A 22,265-nucleotide genomic window follows, 5' to 3' on the forward strand; every position below is an offset into this window, starting at 1 on the left:
GATCAACTACAACTTCTCGTTCATCAAGGTCTTCGAGATCCTCTACTAGATCTTCCACAACTTCCTTTTCTTCCTCAACCACAACTTCATCGTCATCATCGAGTTTCTTCCACTGAAGAAGAATCTACCTCCATCTTCACACCTACTGATTCTTCAACTCCATCAGAATCAGCTTCTGTCATAAGAACTCTGACCACTGAATTGGTAAATGGTACAAGCAGGGTCTCTGATATATACATCACTATCACTGCCACTGCTTCATCTACTGGTACCAACGACAACACTAATGGCCATAAAGGTCTATCAAGAAAGAATCGTAATATAATCATCGGTTGTGTTGTCGGTATTGGTGTACCTTTATTGATCGGTATTGCTATTGTGCTATACATCTTCTGCATACAATCGAAGAAAACTGATTTTATCGACTCCGATGGTAAAGTCGTCACTGCCTACAGTGCTAATAAATTGACCTTATGGTGGTACAAATTATTAGGTAAAGATGCCAGCCAAAAGTATGATACAAATTCTCCATTGGGATCAAGCAGTTCAGATTTGGATCAACAAATAAACGATAACACTTCGATCAATGATTTCGATTTGGACATGCTTCAGGCTAGAAGACATAATATAGCCAACCAAGGTACAATCAAAAGAAACAATACACAAGCTACTGCTACTGCTAACAAACCTGCGGTGAATCGTAATAGTACATTAACAGGTTCGACAAATAAGCATTCAAGTAACGGGTACTCGTCGATGTCAAACGATGAAGTTATAGATGAAGACAAACACTATAACAATAACAATGAAGAAGACGACGACGAAGAAGAAGACATTAACCTAAGAAATTTTTAGACAGCAGCATTCACAAAAGATTTTTATTTTTATTGAAAAAGAAGAAATCAAAATACTTTATTTTTGTTAAAGAACACTTATATTCAAAATTAAGCATTCCACTACATTCATTCATTTAACCAATCAGTCAATCAACCAATTTTAATAATTTAATACTAATCAGTCAATCCGCTTTCCTGTAAAGAAAAGAATACAAAATAAATCAAACTACAATACGGAAGACACTTAACGTTTATTTTTTTATCTGTATCCCTCTATACACACACGCTCTTTATGATTATATAAACTTAATACCATTGCATTTATTATTACTTCTCTTTGAAATTTTCTGTTGGGTAACATATCCATAAAATCCCAATTCCTCTTAACAGTTACTATATTTGGACGACCGAGCCAGCATTGGTCATCTCATATATTTGCCAATCAACCATATCCAATAGCCCAAGATCTTCAAATCCTAACTTCAACGTTAGCAATTTAGTTTCTTAAATTACTGTCATCTATCTTAATCTTCAAATTAGAGAGTTCTGGAGGTTGACAGTAGATGAGGACTAGAGGTTAGAAACCTCAAAGATACCTGCTATAAACTATATATATGATATTTAAGTAGTTGTATTGGTACTAGCTGTTTAAAATAAAAATATGATTGAATAGATATAAACTATCAAGCAGTTGGACTTATTCACTTTCTTAAATTATCCTTATATAGAAATCCCATAGAGTAGGATAGAAAATAATACCCGAATTGAGAAGACTATAGTCAGTTCAGCATTGTCTCAACATCAACTCAGAGGTCAAAGTCAACCTGAAGTACTGTGTTATTTGTATTGGTTAATACATCTAAATGGTTCCTGACACTTGGTACTGTTATGAAGCTAAGTGTCTCATGTGTTACCCTCACCAGGCCAGATATAAATTATAACTCTAATGATAATCACGTGGTACCCAATATACAACAGCGGGATCCATCTATATCACTGCTCACGAAACAAATAATCATAGGAATATGCTCTCACTGAATTTGAAATATTTAAGTATAGAGAGAGAATTGAATATGTATATATAACAAGAGATATCAAGGATGATTGATTAGAACAGTAGCATTCTGGTTAGATCCAAACTGTAATAGGTAATAAGATATTAGCAATGTCTAAATACGCATGGTATACAAGAGTCACTGATGCGGTTCATCGTTTGACTGTTTTGACTTTAGTTGGTGGATCTCTGTATATGAGTGGTGGATTAGTCTACACAATGTACATGAATGGTAAAAAGTATGAACAACAGCAACTTGCTTCTGGTTCCTCCAAATTGAGCAGCGATGAAGCTAGAGAATTGGAAGGTTCAGTAGCATCTTCTGAATAGACGCTGTTTCTTTTATCTTTTATTTTTTGTATGTACATAGAGAGAGAGAGAGAGAGAGACTAGGGAGATGATGTCTCAATTTTATATTTTAAGTTTGATTGCACTATTAATGGTTTTATTTCATTCATATACAGACATATTGAATTACACCTTTAATTTATTTATCAATTATTTAAGGACTTGTATATAGTTTAATGCTAAAGGTTTTTATGTTTTAGTGATTAGGTTTTGTAATTTTGTTTGTTTTTGAAACTCTTTTCTTGACCTTACTTTTACCATTGTGGTATATTTTGTTTTTAACCAAGTATTCCAATCTCTTGGCTGTACTTGCGGAATCCTCATAATTGATGTTGACAATATCTGCAACTTCATAAACTTCGTTGCAAACTGGACATTTCTTCTCACTGTCTCTCGAAATAATTCTTTTTGGTAAAACATCACCACATTTACTGATATATATAAATCTTACTTTGGGATTCTTGCCAAGTACATCATCCCCATAACCACACCGTATCTCTCCATTGGAAGATTGAATTATATTTTTCAATTCAATTACGTCGTTTAGTTTCTTTATATGTTTAAATTGCTCAACCTGTTGAGATGTATAATCCTCTTTCTCCGGAGTAAGCAGCCATTCCAGGACAGACTCTTTATTAAACAACTGACCCTTATAGTCACTAACTATAGGCACCAACAATGGCTTATTGCTCAATTTACAGTACTTCCAAATAGAGCCGTCTTGAAATTCTTTGACATTATCGTCACTAACCGGCTGATTAGTCGTATCCTTGTCTAACTCTAACTTCAAGTTATAAGACTTACTAAAAGATCCACCATCATTACCCATACTCAATAAGCTTGCAATACCACAGCTTGACCTTCTCCCATAACTGATCATCCATCGTTTCTTTCTTATATGTCATTCCATCCGTCTCTTTTATCAATGAGATGAGGTTTAGCTCATCTCTCGTCGTTTCTTTACTTTACATATTAAAAGTGAAATTTTACATAGTTAAGAGAAGTGATACAATATAAAGCCTTGATAGGAATCATAGATGGTAATGCAAGCAAGATGGAAGGTAGATACAATATGAACTATAACACGAACAGTACTAGTTACGATGATCGAGAAAGATGGTATGTTTTAGGTGTCTTTGTCTGGGTATTGACACATGATAATTCAGACTAAGTTTTAAAAATCGATAGCGAGGATTTATATACTAACAAAATGATAATTGATGTAGCCATTTTTATTACAAGGTTGGTGTATGCCGTCATGGGAACAAGTGTTCCAAGAAACACATCCCACCTGCCAATTCGAGGAGCATCGTGGTGCTAAATATGATTGCTTTCCAATCTGATGGCACTCGGATGAGCGATGTTGATTTTGATGGATATTACGAAGATGTGTTTATCGAGCTGTGTAAATTTGGTAAGATCAAGTCTTTTCTGATCACAGAGAATGGCAATGATCATCTGAGAGGCAACGTCTATGCGTTATATGACAATGTGCGTTCTGCCAAAGAGGCTAGAGATAGTCTGAATACGAGATGGTACAACGAGAAGCCATTGTATAGTGATCTGACACATATCGTTGATTTCAACGATGCTATTTGTAGGAAGTACGATGTTGGAAGCTGCGATAGAGGCAATGAGTGTAATTTCATGCATGTGAGAAGACCTTCGCCGTCGTTGAAGTCTGATTTGGACAGATCACAGGCCAAGAAATGGCAGAGCCAAGGCCAGAACTAGTTAAGACTAAAACCGACAAAATAAATCAAAATTGAAGCTAGAACTGCAACCGCCAAGTTGTCATGCCCTTGCTCTGTCCCCAGACGATAACCAATACCTCATCACTCATGGATGGTCCCCTCCCCTCATATAAAACTGGGAAGCGCAAACAACCCACGTGACCACCTATACACATCACGTGACATACATGATAACGGCAACACGTGATCATCCCATATGTACAGCAGTGTGTCTACATGTGTCAGGGTAACCCTCAATTTTTCCAGCGAAAGATCTCTCTGTCAGTTTTTGGTGGCAAAATTTGGAACATTGGAAAGTGAAGCATTAAGCAAATATATAAAGGTTATAACTACTCTATATTTGATATATATTAACTGTATATTTTGGTTCACAGCACCAAGAACAATTGGATACACAGCAAGGACGATCGCCGGTGATTGGATTCAAGTGTTAGGGACTGATTTAGCTGAAATTGTTTTTTTAGTTTAGGTTTTATTTTATTTTTTGGGTAAGCCTTTTTACTTCCATACTACTGAACTAGGTATATCTATATATATACACACATATATATACAGATACACATACACATACATACATTTATCAATTAGTGGTTATAATTCTAGGATATTCGTTGAGCGTGCATTGGTCTACAATTCACACAGATTTTGATATTTTAATTTATATATACATAAAGAGGCAGGAAATAAGCGATGGCTGATAGATATTCGTTTTCTTTGACTACTTTCTCTCCAAGTGGTAAACTGGGTCAGATTGACTATGCTTTGACTGCTGTCAAACAAGGTGTCACATCCTTGGGTATTAAAGCCACCAATGGTGTAATTATAGCTACTGAGAAGAAGAGTTCTTCTCCTTTGGCATTGACTGAAGATGTCTCGAAAATTTCTTTATTGACTCCTGATATCGGTGCTGTCTATTCAGGTATGGGTCCAGATTTTAGAGTCCTGGTTGATAAATCTAGAAAAGTGGCCCATACCAACTATAAAAGAATATACGGTGAATATCCACCAACTAAACTTTTAGTATCAGAAATCGCAAAAATTATGCAAGAAGCTACACAATCTGGTGGTGTTAGACCATTCGGTGTTTCTCTATTGGTCGCAGGTCACGATGAACACAATGGTTTCAGTTTATACCAAGTAGACCCTTCAGGTTCTTACTTCCCTTGGAAGGCCACTGCTATAGGGAAGGGTTCGATTGCTGCAAAGACCTTCTTGGAGAAAAGATGGAATAATGAATTGGAATTAGAAGATGCTATCCACATTGCTTTGCTAACGCTGAAAGAATCAGTAGAAGGTGAATTCAATGGGGACACTATCGAAATCGCCATCGTAGGTAACAACAATCAAGATATGTTGGGTTACAAAGGTACCGACGATAAGGGACCAAGATTCAGAAAATTGACTGCACAAGAAATTAATGACAGATTAGATGCTTTGTAAAACACCCTCCATTTCATTATATACTTGGAATTATTTACTAGATCTTATGTGTAGTTACGATAAATGCATATTTTAAAAATATTTTATATTATTACATTTTTATTCAATTCTTATTTTATTAATCTCTTTTGCATGGAAATTATGCTATTTGCTTTTAAAAACAAAAAAATATACATATACAATCTATCTCTAATCCATTTATTTTTGTTCTTGTTGTTTTTTGGCCATTTCCTCATGCTGCTTGACAGCCATTTGTCTTATTTGGGTCTCAATTGCTAGAGAGGATTGTGTCTTTTCCTTAATAATTGCTTGAATTTGACCTGATTCACCATTCAATTTTTCAATCTTTTTAGTATAAAATGCAATTGCTTCTTCTGCTGACTTCTCCACGTAATAACCAGTACCGATATCAACCATAAATTTCTGGTTATCCACAATCTTACCTGGAATATACAGAGATGAAGAAGCTGGAATCAATATTTTTTGGTCTTCATTTTCCTTTGCTGAGACACTCTTGACATCTTCAACACATTCTGCAAACTTGTTTCTGGCAACAACCAAAGCCTGCAAAGACTGTGTAAAATGTTGCAACTCTTGGTCAAACTGCTGCTTGACTAAAGTCAATTGTTCAGGATTTAATTTAGTTAAATCAACTATTTCAATTCAATTCAATTCAAATAATTCATAGTTAGTAATGGTTAAAGCTAAAGCAGAGCAAAAATAAAGAGGGAAACAGCACCTGAATCATAACATACTTTTTTGAGAAGACATCTTTGTCTATTTAACAATCAGATTCCTTGGATTATCTACTCCCAAACCCTCTATTCTTGCAAGATTAACTGTTCTTTGACAGGTTTGTCAAATATCGTTAAATTTTCATCTTTTAAGTTATGGCCGTTTCTACCATTTTTTGATATTGGTTACAAGAGAAACCATTACTATAGGTAGAACTATGACGATAACTATGATAAAACCATTGAAATGACATTATTATCAGCTCAATTGTATGAACTTGGGCTTCCTATAGATTAATTTACAATCTTGTCTGGTCAATTGTTGTTATTTTTCTATATAAAATGAGTATATATCGTTACATCTATTAAATATTAAAGTGCCAAGGTTATGATTACGAATCATGCTTTGATGACATCGGTACCGTTTTTATTACCATCTTTGGTCATTTTAGCACTCCTTGCACCAAATTGAATTGCTCTTTTAGGTTCCTGCGCAATGTCCCTCAATTGCAGTTTTTCCAATGCCAGCTTTCTCAGGATTCCTTTGTTCACTTTATAAGATATTGGAATCTGAGAAACTGAATACTGTATCACTTCTTCGTCTAAAAATGGATACCTTACCTCTACACCATTATCAGCAATTACTTTGTCATCACGATTTAAATTTCTGTCGTGTATGTTGTTGATCTGTCTGGTTAGTTCTACTGTAAGCTCTTCAATGGACTTATTGGCGAAACTATGATATCCGCCATAAAGTTCATCAGCCCCAAGACCACTGAAAAGGACAATGCCATTTCTATTATATTTATTTCTTTCGTTATCACTGTTCGTTACAAACCCATGGCCTCTGGATGCAAAATAAAAGGCAATTGCAATAGATAGATCCATTTCAGTTTGCTTGGGGTATATTAGATCCACAACTTTTGGTCTAACTCTTAAATATTCATCGTAAGGAACATCAACCTCAACTAAGCAGATATCTATATCTGGGTATAATTCTTGTATTATTTTATAACTATTGACTGCCAGTAATCTATCTGGTGTTTCATGTGGCATTTTCCCGGTTCTTGGATTTTCAAACCCTACGTTTAGTAATTCTAGTACTATGTTGGGACCTTTGTATTCAGTTTTAAGAACTTCACATATCAATGCCACGATAACAGAGCAATCCAAACCACCTGAAAACAGTATTGAAATTGGTGAATTTTCGATGTGTGTCGGATGAATAGAAAGCACCCTCTTTTTCACAGATTCATAAAGAGTTCCATATAACAATTCCATATATTGTGATTCATTCTCCAACTCATCAGTCATATCAGTTACTACATATTTATCTCTTATTACTTTGGTATCATCTAATGTATGAGTCTTTGTATCATATGTATAGATAACACCACCTAAGCAATCCACGAAAGTTCCTCTTGTCCCAGTGACACTGGATATAAACAGTTCGCCTGAATTTTCGTCAATAGAATAACATAAACTCCTTTTCCCAATGGTATCTCTACCAAAATATATATTTCCCTCTTTCAAATCATAAATTGTATAAGCAAATCCACCGTCCAATTTTCTAACTAGGCTGACCACATCGCCATCACAAGACTTCAACAATGAAACAATATATTGAGTATCATTGCCTGAAATCTCTGAATTGTACAGTTCCCCATTGAACTGTAAGACATATCTCTCATCAACTACAATACTTTGCCTAGTGAAAGGCTGTCTTAACGACAGAATAGATGAGAACCAACTGATTCCATGCTCCCTGTTGACCCTCAACGAGGAGTAATTGGGACCCCTAGAGACTATATAAGGAATAATCTCATTAAAAGTACCATCTCCATCGCTGCAAACCCTATCTCCAGAGTAACTTTCATCATATTCATGAACCTCATCGATGAGATCATTTCTAGATCCATCTAAAGAACCCAAATAATGCAATAGAATCCCACACATAATCAGCTACCAACTCTATCCAAACTAACCAAACTAACCAAAACCAATACTACAGAATCCAACAAACTGGTCAATTTAACCTCTTGACCAACCTTTCAATCACAAATACATCAAAGTTACCTCTGTTTCACATCTCATCTCATCTCATCGAAATTGGTGCTCATGAACTTTTTCAATATTTTCAGAGGCTTCCTTCCTGCCTGATGAGATAGAGAGAGAGGCCTTTGAAAAAATGGTGAAATATTTGATATTAACAAGTCATATAGTCAAGAAGAGTTAATTGGATAGGTATAAGGGTATAACAGTGCTGGTTTCCAAGGTTTGAGTGAGGATTCGTGTTATAATAGTGGTTGAGATGGATTCAAATCAAACAATTTTGGAAGAATTTGATCCATTACAGGGTAAAACCGGTTCTGATGAAGTCCAGGAGGATAAGGGTTCAAATGAAAAAAATTGTGATATTAAGGATGATGACGTGAGAGTAGAGGTTGCTGAAGAGGGTACTGAAGAGGTTTTGGAAGATAGTTTATATGATTTCCAATTGTTTATCAAACAGTTTAAGGATCCAAGAGCTGAACCGTTGGTAAAATATACCAAATCGTTTTTGAATAATTTTACAAGACAGAGGTTATGGACTGCTGAAGAACAGAAAAAATTGATTAATGATTTTAAAATATTTGTCTATGACAAGTTTAATTCATTTGAGCCCTTTCAGTCCATGGATGCAAGACATTTGCTCAATTCTCAGGAGGGTATTGAAAAATTGATTATGGGGAAATTGTATTTGTATTGTTTCTCGCCATGTCTAATAAAGACAAGACATTTAGACGAAGGTCATAAAAATGATTTAGAGGTTGATGCCAAATTAGTTGCCAAAATTGAAGAGTACAGTTTTATCAAGCCTCAAAATTTGGATATTACAGGTCCAATGGAAAAGAAGTTAGATAAATTTATTACAATTTCAGGGAATGAGTTAAACAAGATCAACAAGTTTAAAGCTCCTCGTGACAAAATGGTTAACATTCTGAATGCATGTAAAGTACTCTTTGGGATTTTAAAACATAATAAATTGGACCATAACGGTGCAGATAGTTTCATACCATTGTTAATTTTCACTATCTTAAAAGGTAACATTGAACATCTAGCTTCAAATGTAAAATACATTGAGAGATTTAGATATGAAGGATTCATTCGTGGTGAATCATCATACTACATTAGTAGTCTGCAAGCGGCTATAGATTTTATTATCAGTTTAGATAAATCCTCACTAACCATAACCGATGAAGTGGAGTTTGATAAATTATATGAGGAGAATAGAGAAACAATTGAACACAAGAAGAGGATCAAAGAAGATGAAATTATCGCGAGTGGGAAGAAAATTACAGATATTAAAAGAGATGTCTCACCTAGTGAGTATATCGTACGACCTTTAGATGAAGTGGCAAGTTCATTATACTCTAAAATCAATGAAATGTTCACCTTTAGCAATTCTGGGGAAGAGGAAACTTCTCAAGACGATTCCCAAGAGGGTGTGTTGCAAAGTAGTGATGAAGCTACTCAGATTTCAGAACTAGCTGAAATAATAGAAAGAGAAGAACACATGAATGTCTTTGAAAGTTTACAGTCTATGTTCCCAGATATAGAGAAGGAAATCATTGAAGATGTATGCATAGCCAAAAAGTATAGATTGGGGGTATGTGTTGATGTATTGCTATCATTTACAGATTGATATAGATCAATAGTGGATATTCATTCATAAGTTATATAAAAATCATCTCATTTAATGTAAATACAAACAGTATATATCGTGCTATGCTGCATATCCATCAGATATTTTAAATACATAAATATAGATTGGAATTAATCGATGCCAGAAATAGATCGTCTTGAACAGTGTATTTATACCTCATTGTTCTAATTATATATCTTGAATCGATCAGAAGTGATATTACCTACGTAATATCAGCTTTAGAGTTTTAAAAACAATAATATACACCTTTGCTTACCCAAAATAGAGTTCAAAAAAATGTGTCGATAGTAATTAAACTCAAAAATCAATATCAAAATGTTATAAGTTCGATCAAAACAGTAGAACAGTTAGAATTTAAAATTTCAATTTTTCTTGACCCTAGGTTACGTTCCTTGAACAATTTTTAAAGTCAATATGAATTGTAAGTAATCATGTTTTCGAGGTTTGTTCGTCATTATCCACATTTGTATCATCTTCATCACCATCTTCATCAACCTCTTCTTCATCATGCTCCTCGTCACTTTCTTCAATTACCTCATCTTCATCCTCTTCATCTTTATGTTCGGCAGTAGCACTAGCATCAGCCAATTCAATATTGGTGTTCCCATGAACATCGTCATTGACATTATCAGCAGGATTAGAAGTAGACTTGCTGGTAGCTTCATCCTTAAAAGTCTTTGAAACACTAGTGTCAGTTTCATTGAATTGTTTCTTGGCTTCTGTAATCAGTTTATTAGTTGCAATCAGTTCATCAGCTCTACCTAACTTTATAGGATCATTTTTCAGCACAAATTTGAAATCCTCTAATTTAACCTTGGATCTATTAGAATATTTAGACACCTTATAAGCCTTATGACAGATATCTACCAGATATGAAGATATAACCTCATCTAAACAAGTAACTGTTTGAGGTAAAGGCGATGCAACATCACCATAAGCATATAATAAAGAACTGACGTCCTTAGAAAACAAATGAGTTCTTTTCAACTTTCTAGACATTGGAAACTATTTCAATAACGGGCAAAGCAACCTGAATATACCAACAATCCCACTTTATCAGGGTCTTTGAGCTGCTTTCTAACCATTATCTTCTTCCATTGAAGTGTTCTTTAATAGGTATCAATTTTTAAATTCGTCAATTTGATGATGAGATGAGATGCAGAAAATAAAAAGGACCAACAAAGGGTACTAATAGACAAGATCAAGAGATTGATCTGATGGATATACCAAATGTACAGTTAATTAAGTAGCATCTGGATTCGATAAGATGGTCCTGTTGTTTTTTTAAAAATGTAGTTCAAAGATTTCTTGACTCATCAGCAACTTCATATTTTGCACTGTAAGAAATGAGAAAGAAGGGGCATAATATGAAAGCTGAACAAGATTAGAATTGTGTATGAAAGATACGATCTTTCGAGCTGTAATTTAACGATTAGATAGCAATTGGTTGGAGACAGTGGGTTCCGATAGCTGTTTTTATATGATTCATAGAAGAGAATAATGAATTGGGCTGAAAACTCAGTTAGTTAAGCGGTACTTTGAACGAAATCGTCCCACCAGTGATCAACTGAAAGTGTTGAAAACTAAACTAACTCACTTCATATTGACCCAGCCCCAGTCCAAGTTCAATACAGGCTTTCAACCAATTATTGAACCATCGATGACTTCATGATATATGTATAAATACATACTTTTGGTTAGTTTCTGCGCTGGTTTCTATGCAATTTACTTTTTCATTTACCCATCAAAACTTAAAGACGTACAATTTTTGAAAAATTTCATACAGTATGATATTTAATGCCCATAATGCATCGAACCTGATGTATTAATTTATAGTTTTGGATGGTCCATATTATATTATACTAGTTCCAAACTGTTTCAGTTTAAAATCAATTAAACGTTGATATTGAATTCCCAAGTTTTATTGCTGTTGGCCTTCCTATCATTGGTTTGGATATACTCATCTCCTAAGAAATATTATCGTCGTATAATTGGTAATAATTCAAAATAATTCAGGTACAAGCAAATGGATATTTGTGAATAGATACTTCAAATATATTATTGTATCCCTGTGTAGATTGTTTTCATTTTCGTTTTACTTTGGCTTTATTTTTAGGTTCTGTTTTTGATATAGCGATATTTGCCATTAAGTCCATAGTTATTTTAAGATTCTTTTATTGACCACAGGTTTAAAGAATGATATGACATCAAAAATAGAGAGGAGTCAAGCTAAGAATAATAAAAATAGCTATAAAAGAATCAAAACTTTTACTGGGTGTTGGACGTGTAGGTCTCGTAAGATCAAATGTGATTTGACTAAGCCAAGTTGTAGGAAATGTACAAATTCTAGAATTGAATGTGGTGGCTACGACATCAAATTGGTTTGGACAGAACCAGTAGATTTTAATACTCCTGAAGTATCGAGTACTTCCAGGGAAGAATCTGTTTCTTCAAATATATCAGGTTCAGCAAGCAATTCCACTCCTTCAAACAAATTTACTCTGATAAACAATAACATAAACAATACTAGTACTCAGTCAAATGAAACTCAAAAAAGAAGAAATATTACATTGGTTAAATATAAAAATTCGAAATCGTATACTTATTATGAAGAAATGGATGAAGAGTTGATATCTTTGCAAAACCCTAAAAAAGATAAAATTGATAATGGCCAAACTTATATTATCAAAAATTTTGGTGTATTTAAAGCACATCACTCAGATGAGAGTACCCCTAAGACAACTGCAACCCCTTCAAACTCAGAAATCAATTCAAACCAAGATACAGTAGTTTCTCAATCATTTTATGATGTAAATGAGAATATGAACAATTGGATTTCGAATGAATTGAAGGATGACTTTATGCTTTCTTTGTCAGCCCTACAAGGTTTACCTGTATCTTCCCATTCTTTTGATGATTTAGTTAATGATCTCGATGTTCAAGATTCTTATAGATCTTTATTTCACAATCCTACTAATGATGAACTCATAGATTCTAATTTAAAGTCGATCAAATATCAATACCATGGTAACGAGAACCTCATAAACCCCGATCATAATTTAACAGAAACTGGTAACTTAATTAACACATTGGAGTCTCCTACTAGTTTAAATAATATGGTATCTTATAAAGAAGAAATTAACCTAGACCCTTTAGAAAACGATATGAAAATGCCAAATTTTATTATGGAGGTTGTACCTTCGAGATTACCTGAATTAGTTTCCTCTTCTGATCCATTGACAGATTTCCCTAATTCTGCATTGAAAATTAATAGTTTGACAAGGTTTCTATTAAACTATTATTACGAAAATGTAGCAGACTTAATGACAGTAATACCAATTTCTGCTAACCCCTGGAAAAAAATGTATTTTCCAACTGTTTTAAGAGCATTAGGTGATTTATGTGGAATAGGACATACCTCTAACTCAAAAAAATCACTTTTGAATGCAATTTTAGCTGTTTCATGCTTTAATCTACAAAGTAAATTCCCGAAGAACTCAAATGAAATGATATTTTACCTGAACTTGGGTATCAATTTTAGAAATCAGGCATCTAATTATCTTAAGGAATGTTTAGAAAATACTGTAAATTTAGAGAAATATAAGGATATAGTCGTAGCACTTTTATCAATGAATTCCATCGATGTAGTCTGGGGAACAATGGCGGATTGTAGGTATCATTTAACTGTTTGTGAAGATTTCATTGAATCGAGATTAAAATTGAGGCCAATATTATCGAATAAAGCAAAAATTTTACATAGTATATTTGCATTTTTGAAATTGATTCAAGATAGTACTTCGTTGGATAAGGTGAGGGAAAAGGAAATATGTATATATTTTGATAATTCAAAAGCGAATGACAATAACCAAGATGGAACCATTAGGAAATTTTTTGAAACAATGGATAACTTCGAAGGTAAGCTTCAGAATGAAAAAGGATATTTTCAATACGACAAATATTTTAACAGTGAAAATGAAGACTTTAATCACGCTATTGTCCCAAGTTTTAAAAGTCAATTATATGACTCGATGAATACAACTAGCAGTGAGCATCTGAATCCAAAATTACTAACTTCTGAAATTATATATGGACTACCCAATTCGTTGATATTATTGTTTTCTGATTGTGTATCACTAATACGGCATCTTGAATATTTTAAGTTGAATAATATAAAACTGTCAGAAGAATTTTTAAACTATTGTAACCGTTTTGAAATAAGATTACTTAATTGGAAATCTGATTGGAACGAGGAGTCTATTTTGAAATTTAAAAAGATCAATATTGATCGATATTATTCCTTGAAAGCTTTGAATTTACACACGGAAAGTTTCTATAACAGCACAATAATTTATTATTTTACAATGGTAAGGTCTTTCAACATTTCATCTCTTCAGCAATATGTGGAGGATGTTCTTCATGGATTGAAAGAAATTAACACATTAATAGAACAAAATAATGTGAAGATTGTGCCGCTAATTTGGCAAGGTTTTATGGCAGGGTGTGCTTGCACCAATACTACTTTACAAGGAGAATTCAGGACTTGGGCATCAAAACTAGCTAATACTGGTATGGGATCATACTGGGGTGCCAGACAAGCTATGTTGGAGGTATGGAGGAGGAGAAAACATGGGGAAGAAGGGGATTCGTGGTATTCAGTTTATAAGGATTGGGATATGAATTTAATGTTGTCTTAGGTCTACTTCTGATGTTACTTGTTTTTAATTGTATATGATATATGTAATTTTTAACTTGTCAATAAAAATAGAAAGAAGAATTTGTAATATATACCATATCAAGAATTGTTTAGTTTGACCTCCAAAGGGTTTAACCTTTAACAAATTTTCATTATACAATAATTACAATAAAGTATGAAATAAATCTAAACAACTAATATTGATAATGTATATATTCATAGGCAGATGCATAATATAATTTCAAAAAGATCTTTTAAAAATTGTTTTGTTCTTCCAAAATAGATTTTAAGATTGGGCTCCGAAGTGCCGCTGATGCTGCATTTTGCTGAGCAATCTTCTTACTGCGACCTCTTCCGGACGCTAAAAATATACCGCTGCCTTTAATGATACAGTTAGCGGTGAAATTATCCATGGAATGTTGAACCATTTCATAGTCTGGGAACACTTGTGATCTAGATAACAGGGTATACAATGCCTGTTTGGCATTGGGATCACATGTGATAGGAGCTTTATCAGCCGAAGTTGACTCGCTTTTAGGAATAGACGTTTGAACTGAAAGGACATCTGAAGTTGTAGCACTAGTATTTGTTTGTGTTCCTACTTTACCATTTCTAGATTGTTCTATTTTGTGGGGATTATTTGGGATTGATTCGGAAATAGCGTCAATGACAATTTTACTTACGACATCCTGCAATTTACTAAAAACAGAATTTGTAATATTATTAACTAAATCATCTTTGTTGCTATCATTTGATATATTCAATTGTTTAAATTTTGATTCTATATTTTCAGTTCCATTTCCCTCATTTTGCAAAAAATTTTCATTAGATATTCCAGAGGATTCAATATCATGTTTAAGATCCGTCTCTTCAATAGAATATTTCTTCGAGTTTCCATCCTCTAAATCATAAACCGAATATTTCCTCAATAATTCATCATTTTCCAATACCTTCATCGCAGCTCTGTGTTCTGCTTCCCTTATACTGTTACCTTCAGCTTCGTCTAACAGAATGTCACCTATTTTAACTTCAACTCTGAATGGAGGCATTTCTGTAAGCTTTCTGTAATGAAGTTTATGTCCTAATTTGTTAATTTGCAGTAATTCGGCTAATTCATTTTTAGCATTTTTATTTAATGGTTCCTTTATCACCATTTGGCTCGATTTGGCCAATTTTTTTTCTGATAGTTCTTCTAACCATTCCTTGATATCCAAAAACTCAGTGCCAAATCTATCAATAACCAATGCACCAATATAGGCTTCAACACAATCAGCATAACGTTTAGACATTTTATCTTTGACCACTCTAGTAGGTGTAGCGATATTACCTTGTAATCTCTTGGTGAAGTTTAATTTTGTACTCCAATCAAATAGATTATTATTATTTACTATTGATTCTTTCATTTGAGAAAGCATACCTTCATTTGCAGAAGGAAATCTGGTGTATACAATATATGAAACTAAAGCACCTAGCCAACTATCACCCAAAAATTCTAACCTTTCATTAGATAATTGAGTCTTTTGAGCATCATTTAGATGTGCATTCATATTTGGAAAACTTTTATGCATAAATGCTAAATTTTCCAAATTTTCATCATAAACCACAGGATATTTAATAAACATATCCACATCAGTGTTTGAATCTTTGAAATCATGAGATTGAAAAAGATCTATTAGATCTAATGAATATCTATTGCCCAGTAAAGTTTTAGCAACATTTAGTGTAGGTGTGTTTAAAATTGTATAATCAATAGTATTTTCTGCAGTTCCCAAATTCAAAACATTTTGGTCAGTTACCAATGGGTTTTCATAAATCAATTTAATAGACTCTTTCAATTTCACACAAGCATTGTGGAGTCTATAAAATTCTCTAACTTTTAACTCGTTGCTCATTGGTGCTGATGTTGGCGGAACATAAACTTGATCAGACATTGTGAAATGAAAATTAGCTAAAAAAAACTGGGAATCTTCTGATTAAATTAAAATGTATTAAAGGCAATCTCGAATCTTAAATTATGTTGATATATTTATATATTACCCAAATCGAAGATTAATTTAGCCTATATGTAATATGGAAAAACTCACAAAAATGTTAAGCAAACCCTAGAAACTCTAACGAAACAGGACTGAACCAAATAAAATAATCACTGTTACTGATATTCCATAGATCTAGAGTATATTTGAACCCCCTTCCTCTTAATTCATACATTATGCATCAACTTTTAATAATTTTATGCATTGTTTCGAAATTCCTTTTCCTGCTTCTCAGATATGCTTAAATAATTTTTCAGATATCTGAAAATTTCGAAAATTGATATACGCAGGAAGCTTAATTATGAAAGAGTGAGTGTTCATCCACACAGTTAAGATGATAATGGTGACGTTACATGAATTGGGTTCATGAAAGTCGTTGACATTGGTTCGATCTGTATTCTCTATATTAATATTAGCATTTAAGGGAAAGTTTGGATTCTATAAGTAATTATTAGTGGATCTCTAGCATATGTGTCTCGCGGGGTACGCAATGGTGTCACTAATCTAACAAAGGACACGCTAGCGATTATCGAGTTTAAAATATAGATAGATATTTTGTTAGCTCACGTCGTAGTGCCAATGTGGATATTGGATATATGCAGAATATAGGTGGAAAAACTAATACTTACTTTGAATATTATATTTATCATCCAATAAACAGAATATTTTGAGGTTAATCATAAAATCTTGACAAACGATTTGAAAATTGTTCACCACAGGATTTTGAAATATCAGAAATGTTCGGGAATTTGTTCCAGAAACTTTACTATATAGATGGGATTATCTGGATAAATTATTTGACCCTGAAAATTGAGTCTTCAATAAGAGAGGATTATCTCTATAACCCGAATATTTCAGGTCCATTTCCTATAATATAGAATAGAGATAGGAAAACAATTTGACAGTTAATTAATTAAAGCCATATATTACATTACATCGATAGATATATAACTTCTACAAAATTGCATAAGTTCATATTGATTTATAAAGTTCTTTGTCATTTTATTAAAAATAGAAAAATAATTGCCAATATTAATAACAATTTCTCACGTAAATGTTCCCTAAATAGAATATATTAATCCAATTGTTTCATAATTGCACATAAAAATGTATTAGATTTCCAAATGACATTCGACCAAAATACATTTTACAAATTAAGTTTTCATGCTTCGTCATAATACATAATACATATGCATTAAGCCATGTATCTGAATGAGCTCTTGATATGAGAACCATCGTTACCGAATTCTCTGAACCAATTCATGGTACCATTATCAATCTTTTGGTTCAAACGTCTTAAGTAGATTCTTAAGACACATGCAAGAGCGATGGAACCAGCAATAAAACCACAGTTACAAGAAAATGCAATGACATAACGTGGTGCATTCTCTTCTGGATATAGATATGGATTCCAAATAGAAGTTGAGTTGGCTAAACAGTTCATGATAGAAATGGCAATAGCTCTCTTTAGAGGTGGTCTTGGGACGATCAACGAGATCCATGAAATAATAATTGTGTAAGAGCAATACAAACCAGTTGGGATCAAACACATTGCAAAATAACGAGCACCAGTATTTAAAGTTGAAACTGCAATAATAAAAGCCATTAAAGCTACCAATAGTGGTAAAACAACATGGTAGAATCTTTCCCCAGTACGATCTGAATGCCAAGCCCAAATAAAAGTAGTAAAGACGGCAATACAATAAGGTGGGGCTGTAAGACATAAAGTGACAATTCTTGAAAAGTTCAAAGTTTGAACAACAGATGGGAAAAAGTTAGTGACACCTGCAGCGGCAACCAACAAAGAGATACAACCAGTAATCATCCAAACCTTTAGATCTTTCAATGCCAATTTCATAGCGAACATAAAAGAGTTTTTACTATCACCCAAAACAGCATCATCATCATCAGAGTCACCAACATCCATCTTCAACTTCCACATGACAATATCTCTTTCTTGTTGTGACAAAAATTTAGTGTTTGAAGGATTATCAGGTAAAACAACATATGCAAGTGGAACTGTACCACAGGTGAGTGCACCCATGATAATGAAACACCATCTCCAAGCTCTCAAACCATGTAAACCATCCATACCTTCAATGATACCAGCTGAAATTAAACCCGAGAATGCACCACTAATTAAAGAACCAGAGTATAGGATGGAGTTTCTCAAGGCCAATTCTTTTTTAGTATACCAACATGATAAGTAGTACAAGCAACAACCAAAGAAACCAGATTCGACGAAACCCAAAAGAATTCTAACAGCTAACAATCCACCATAGTCTTGGACGGCACCGGTACAAGTAGATACAATACCCCAAGCAGTCATAATAACCGTAATGAATAAAGAAGGTCTACCCAAACGATTCAAAATAATGTTACATGGAATTTGCATAGTGATATAACCGACAAATAAAATAGAGATAGCAGTTTGGTATTGGGTGTTAGTAATATTTAAATCTTCTTCCAAACCACCCAATCTAGCTGTGGCAATATTTGTTCTATCAAGATAGTTACAAATATAAATCCAACAAACCATGATTAAAATTCTTAAATCCATCTTTTTACGAGTCTTTCTTGATAATTCTTCTAATTGTTCAGTGGTAAAATCTTTTAATGAATCAGGAATTTGTTCCTTTGTAACGAAGATGTCTTCCTCAATAGGCATACCATGCTTGTCGGTAGCATAATCCAAGCCTGAAGAGGTTGATTCTAATCTTAATTCGGAATCAGATTGATCATCCCAAGTCTTAGTTGGTACTGTTTCAACGTGCAAGACGTCAGTCTTCTTGGTGTCTGAAAAATCCATAGTGAAAATAGATCAATGTCAGTGTCTTGATATAATTGTTATAAGCACTATTACTTGTCTTGTATTGATATCGACAGTGAGAATATTGATAACAGTTCAATATAAATGGAAAGTTAAACTAGTTCAATTCAAATCTAGGAAACTGGGTTTGATTTAAATACTTTTTTTTTTGAAATTATTTTAGCTTGAGAGTCATTAAATCTGGGGTTTCGAAGAAGAAAATGTAAAAGCTAAAACGTAACACGAAATAGAAGAAACGAATGATGTATGTTTCTGTAAGGTTGCCTATCTTTCTAAAGATCGAATCAATAATTGAATTGATAATGTAATCGTTTTGCTATTTTAAAATTATAGAGTGGGGAAGATGAGATAAGATTCAAAACCGAAATATATTAGAGATGAGAGGAGGATAGGAAGAAGTGAAGAAAAGGGAAATAAGAGTATGAGGTGGAGGAAGTTGCATGGAAAATAAATAAGGAACCTATTACGAAAACCGTCATGATTTTTACAAATTTCTTGTTATATTTTAATTCTATACTAAATGTTGTTTTTTTTAACCCATAAGAAAACTGATGAAGATGACGACAACAGAGCAGCCAAAAAATTATAATGCCATTCCCATATAATTAGGCAAATTTTCAGATGAAACACCAAATCAACATTAAATTTGGTTTGATTTGATTTAATTTTGTTTTGTTTTATTTCATATTGAGTTTTGAATTCTGAAGGCTATCAATTCCCATACACTTCGATGTTGGCTTAATTAACCGAACAAAAATTGTTAACAAAATGTAGCATTGCGGATAATTAATTGAATAGTAATCATTTATTAGCAACTTAGTTCTCGCAATATTTGATTCTTTGTAATTCTCTGTCCTATAGTAAATTTTTCAAGTGGCTAACGACAGAGTAGTGTAGTTGCAGCGCAGTGTAAGGCAGTGCGGTGCAGTGCACTGCACTGCGCTGCAGTGCCTTGGATAACCTTACATTAAATCAATATGTATTTTTTAATACTCTGTTTTTTCCCCACCATATTTAATTTTCTTTTATTAAATTATCTTGTATTGTATTGCTTGTATTAGAACCCCCCTCTCTCTCTGCCTCATCCCTCGCTGTCAGAGCTGGAGCAATTAGCAAATGTAGCTGCATAACCACATTAGTTGTAACCAGATTACGTTGTTTGTAGTCAACCTCAAAATGGGTGATTAATCGAAATTACTATAACTAAAACTTTAATTCATCCCAAAACAGATTATACCGCCAGTGAGATGAAAAATTTCCAGAGTTAGTGCAACTGCAACTGCTACTGATAGTATTAGTTGCACTAGAAGTAATACCATTACGTATAATTGGGTTATGTCGAGTCGTGTTTGATTTGTCTGTCGCAAAAAAATATAAAAATAAAAAAAAGAAAAAAAGAAAAAAAGAAACTATTTCAGATTGCAGCCAACCACCTCTTAAAGTAGAAACCAGGAATAAACACCAGCAGAACAAGACAGACACACGCATTTGCTTTCGTTTTTCTTTATTGCTGTGATAAATATTTTGCGTTCTTGTTTGTCTGTATACGTAACGTGAATGCCGATTCTGAACCGAGACGAGACGAGACCAAACCAAACCAAACCAACCCATTTTACCCCACAAATACTAGCCAAACCACAAAGACAGATTCATATATATGTGTACGCCATGTTCTTAATGGCACAAAGATAAAACAGTTAACGATAAAAGTAACACAACAACACAAAAACAACACAAAAACTTGCAACAAAAACTCAAAAGAAAAAAGGCGAAAATCGAACCTGAATCAGCAGTTCTGGCCGTGTCGTCTGGGAGAGTTGTCACGTTCAGAGAGAAACCAAAAGAACCGAAACTTCATATTATGGATCATGGGTGGGAAACACAAGTGGCTGGGAAGAAAGAAACACACGACGGGAAATAGACACCGCCGTGCTTCTCACGGTGTTATACGGCTGGGTTGGCTAGGTGTTGTTGGCTAGTAACATAACTAGCTATTCAACCAAAATTAACAAGCCACAAGAAAAAGAAGGAAAGTAAAAAAAAAAAAAAAAAAAGGCCGATGGGAAAAGGGGTAATGTTGTCCTAGTATGGCAGGGAACTAATTGTTTGAAATTTGCAAAACGAACAGAAATTCCTTTTTTGTTTTTTTATTAGTAGGTGAACTCAGCAGCACTGGCTGGTATGTCATGTCGTTTTCCATGATTGCACGGTCATGATTCTCCGGTGCTCGGTCAATGACTCGTAATAGCAACATACAGATAGAAATTGAGATGAATTTAGTAGTAGTAGTAGTAGTGGTGGTGGTGGTGGTGGTGGTGAAGAGTAACGAACTTGGTAACAAAATCACCACCTATTCTAGGATTAATCAACAGATAGTCCTGAGAATTTCTTAGTGTATTCTTTTTTGTTTGATTGTTTTTTTTTCTTTAATCCTTCCTTGTTGGTTTCGAATGGTACGGTATGGCTATGGGTATGGTTGTGTACTGGAAGTGGCGGGGTAGGGCCGAATCTTCCGCCGTGTCTCTCCGAGTCCGGAACAATCAGTGCTGGCTGTACTCATAGAAAAGGACAGCCGTGACAGAAACCAAACCAAGAACAAAACGAGTGAACGGCGGTGTTATATCGTTCGACTTTTTCAGTTTTTCTTTTTCTTTGTCTCTGTCTCGGATTGCATAAGTTTTGGGTAAAGGTCACACACTAATTATATCTCATACAATACAATATAATACAACACATTACAGAAATCAGACTGGGAGGAAAAACCTACCTAACCTGTATTTCCATACTGCAACACGGATATATTTGTTTAACCACAAGAACATACACTGGCAATGCGG

General features: G+C 33.8%; 12 protein-coding genes across 12 annotated transcripts; 6 read left to right on the forward strand and 6 right to left on the reverse strand.

Moving 5' to 3' along the window:
• Positions 1 to 855, forward strand: Kpol_455p1 (uncharacterized protein; the record flags this gene model as incomplete). Its single annotated transcript, XM_001643078.1, has 1 exon — positions 1 to 855. A coding segment is annotated over one exon (855 nt), but the record flags the coding sequence as incomplete, so codon positions are not given.
• A 1,146-nt stretch (positions 856 to 2,001) lies between these two features.
• Positions 2,002 to 2,220, forward strand: COX14 (Cox14p; the record flags this gene model as incomplete). Its single annotated transcript, XM_001643079.1, has 1 exon — positions 2,002 to 2,220. One exon carries the CDS (start codon positions 2,002 to 2,004, stop codon positions 2,218 to 2,220), a length of 219 nt encoding a protein of 72 aa, XP_001643129.1.
• A 214-nt stretch (positions 2,221 to 2,434) lies between these two features.
• Positions 2,435 to 3,118, reverse strand: Kpol_455p3 (uncharacterized protein; the record flags this gene model as incomplete). Its single annotated transcript, XM_001643080.1, has 1 exon — positions 2,435 to 3,118. The coding sequence occupies one exon, from the start codon at positions 3,116 to 3,118 to the stop codon at positions 2,435 to 2,437; it is 684 nt and encodes a 227-aa protein (XP_001643130.1).
• Positions 3,119 to 3,292: 174 nt separating this feature from the next.
• On the forward strand, positions 3,293 to 3,972 carry Kpol_455p4 (uncharacterized protein; the record flags this gene model as incomplete). The annotated part of the gene is made up of 2 exons (XM_001643081.1): positions 3,293 to 3,357; positions 3,465 to 3,972. The coding sequence occupies 2 exons, from the start codon at positions 3,293 to 3,295 to the stop codon at positions 3,970 to 3,972; spliced, it is 573 nt and encodes a 190-aa protein (XP_001643131.1).
• Positions 3,973 to 4,682: 710 nt separating this feature from the next.
• On the forward strand, positions 4,683 to 5,432 carry PRE8 (proteasome core particle subunit alpha 2; the record flags this gene model as incomplete). Its single annotated transcript, XM_001643082.1, has 1 exon — positions 4,683 to 5,432. The coding sequence occupies one exon, from the start codon at positions 4,683 to 4,685 to the stop codon at positions 5,430 to 5,432; it is 750 nt and encodes a 249-aa protein (XP_001643132.1).
• Positions 5,433 to 5,630: 198 nt separating this feature from the next.
• GIM5 (Gim5p) lies at positions 5,631 to 6,203 on the reverse strand (the record flags this gene model as incomplete). Its single annotated transcript, XM_001643083.1, has 2 exons — positions 5,631 to 6,085; positions 6,188 to 6,203. 2 exons carry the CDS (start codon positions 6,201 to 6,203, stop codon positions 5,631 to 5,633), a joined length of 471 nt encoding a protein of 156 aa, XP_001643133.1.
• A 362-nt stretch (positions 6,204 to 6,565) lies between these two features.
• Positions 6,566 to 8,122, reverse strand: Kpol_455p7 (putative asparagine synthase; the record flags this gene model as incomplete). The annotated part of the gene is made up of 1 exon (XM_001643084.1): positions 6,566 to 8,122. The coding sequence occupies one exon, from the start codon at positions 8,120 to 8,122 to the stop codon at positions 6,566 to 6,568; it is 1,557 nt and encodes a 518-aa protein (XP_001643134.1).
• Positions 8,123 to 8,477: 355 nt separating this feature from the next.
• Positions 8,478 to 9,851, forward strand: VPS9 (guanine nucleotide exchange factor VPS9; the record flags this gene model as incomplete). The annotated part of the gene is made up of 1 exon (XM_001643085.1): positions 8,478 to 9,851. One exon carries the CDS (start codon positions 8,478 to 8,480, stop codon positions 9,849 to 9,851), a length of 1,374 nt encoding a protein of 457 aa, XP_001643135.1.
• Positions 9,852 to 10,301: 450 nt separating this feature from the next.
• On the reverse strand, positions 10,302 to 10,871 carry TAF13 (Taf13p; the record flags this gene model as incomplete). Its single annotated transcript, XM_001643086.1, has 1 exon — positions 10,302 to 10,871. The coding sequence occupies one exon, from the start codon at positions 10,869 to 10,871 to the stop codon at positions 10,302 to 10,304; it is 570 nt and encodes a 189-aa protein (XP_001643136.1).
• A 1,202-nt stretch (positions 10,872 to 12,073) lies between these two features.
• Positions 12,074 to 14,566, forward strand: ARG81 (Arg81p; the record flags this gene model as incomplete). Its single annotated transcript, XM_001643087.1, has 1 exon — positions 12,074 to 14,566. One exon carries the CDS (start codon positions 12,074 to 12,076, stop codon positions 14,564 to 14,566), a length of 2,493 nt encoding a protein of 830 aa, XP_001643137.1.
• A 253-nt stretch (positions 14,567 to 14,819) lies between these two features.
• Kpol_455p11 (uncharacterized protein) lies at positions 14,820 to 16,496 on the reverse strand (the record flags this gene model as incomplete). The annotated part of the gene is made up of 1 exon (XM_001643088.1): positions 14,820 to 16,496. The coding sequence occupies one exon, from the start codon at positions 16,494 to 16,496 to the stop codon at positions 14,820 to 14,822; it is 1,677 nt and encodes a 558-aa protein (XP_001643138.1).
• Positions 16,497 to 17,793: 1,297 nt separating this feature from the next.
• Positions 17,794 to 19,407, reverse strand: Kpol_455p12 (uncharacterized protein; the record flags this gene model as incomplete). The annotated part of the gene is made up of 1 exon (XM_001643089.1): positions 17,794 to 19,407. The coding sequence occupies one exon, from the start codon at positions 19,405 to 19,407 to the stop codon at positions 17,794 to 17,796; it is 1,614 nt and encodes a 537-aa protein (XP_001643139.1).
• Positions 19,408 to 22,265: the final 2,858 nt, after the last annotated feature.

This window comes from Vanderwaltozyma polyspora, genomic scaffold (genome assembly GCF_000150035.1).
Source record: "Vanderwaltozyma polyspora DSM 70294 KpolScaffold455 genomic scaffold, whole genome shotgun sequence".
In the NCBI taxonomy this organism is placed as follows: Eukaryota; Fungi; Ascomycota; class Saccharomycetes; order Saccharomycetales; family Saccharomycetaceae; genus Vanderwaltozyma; species Vanderwaltozyma polyspora.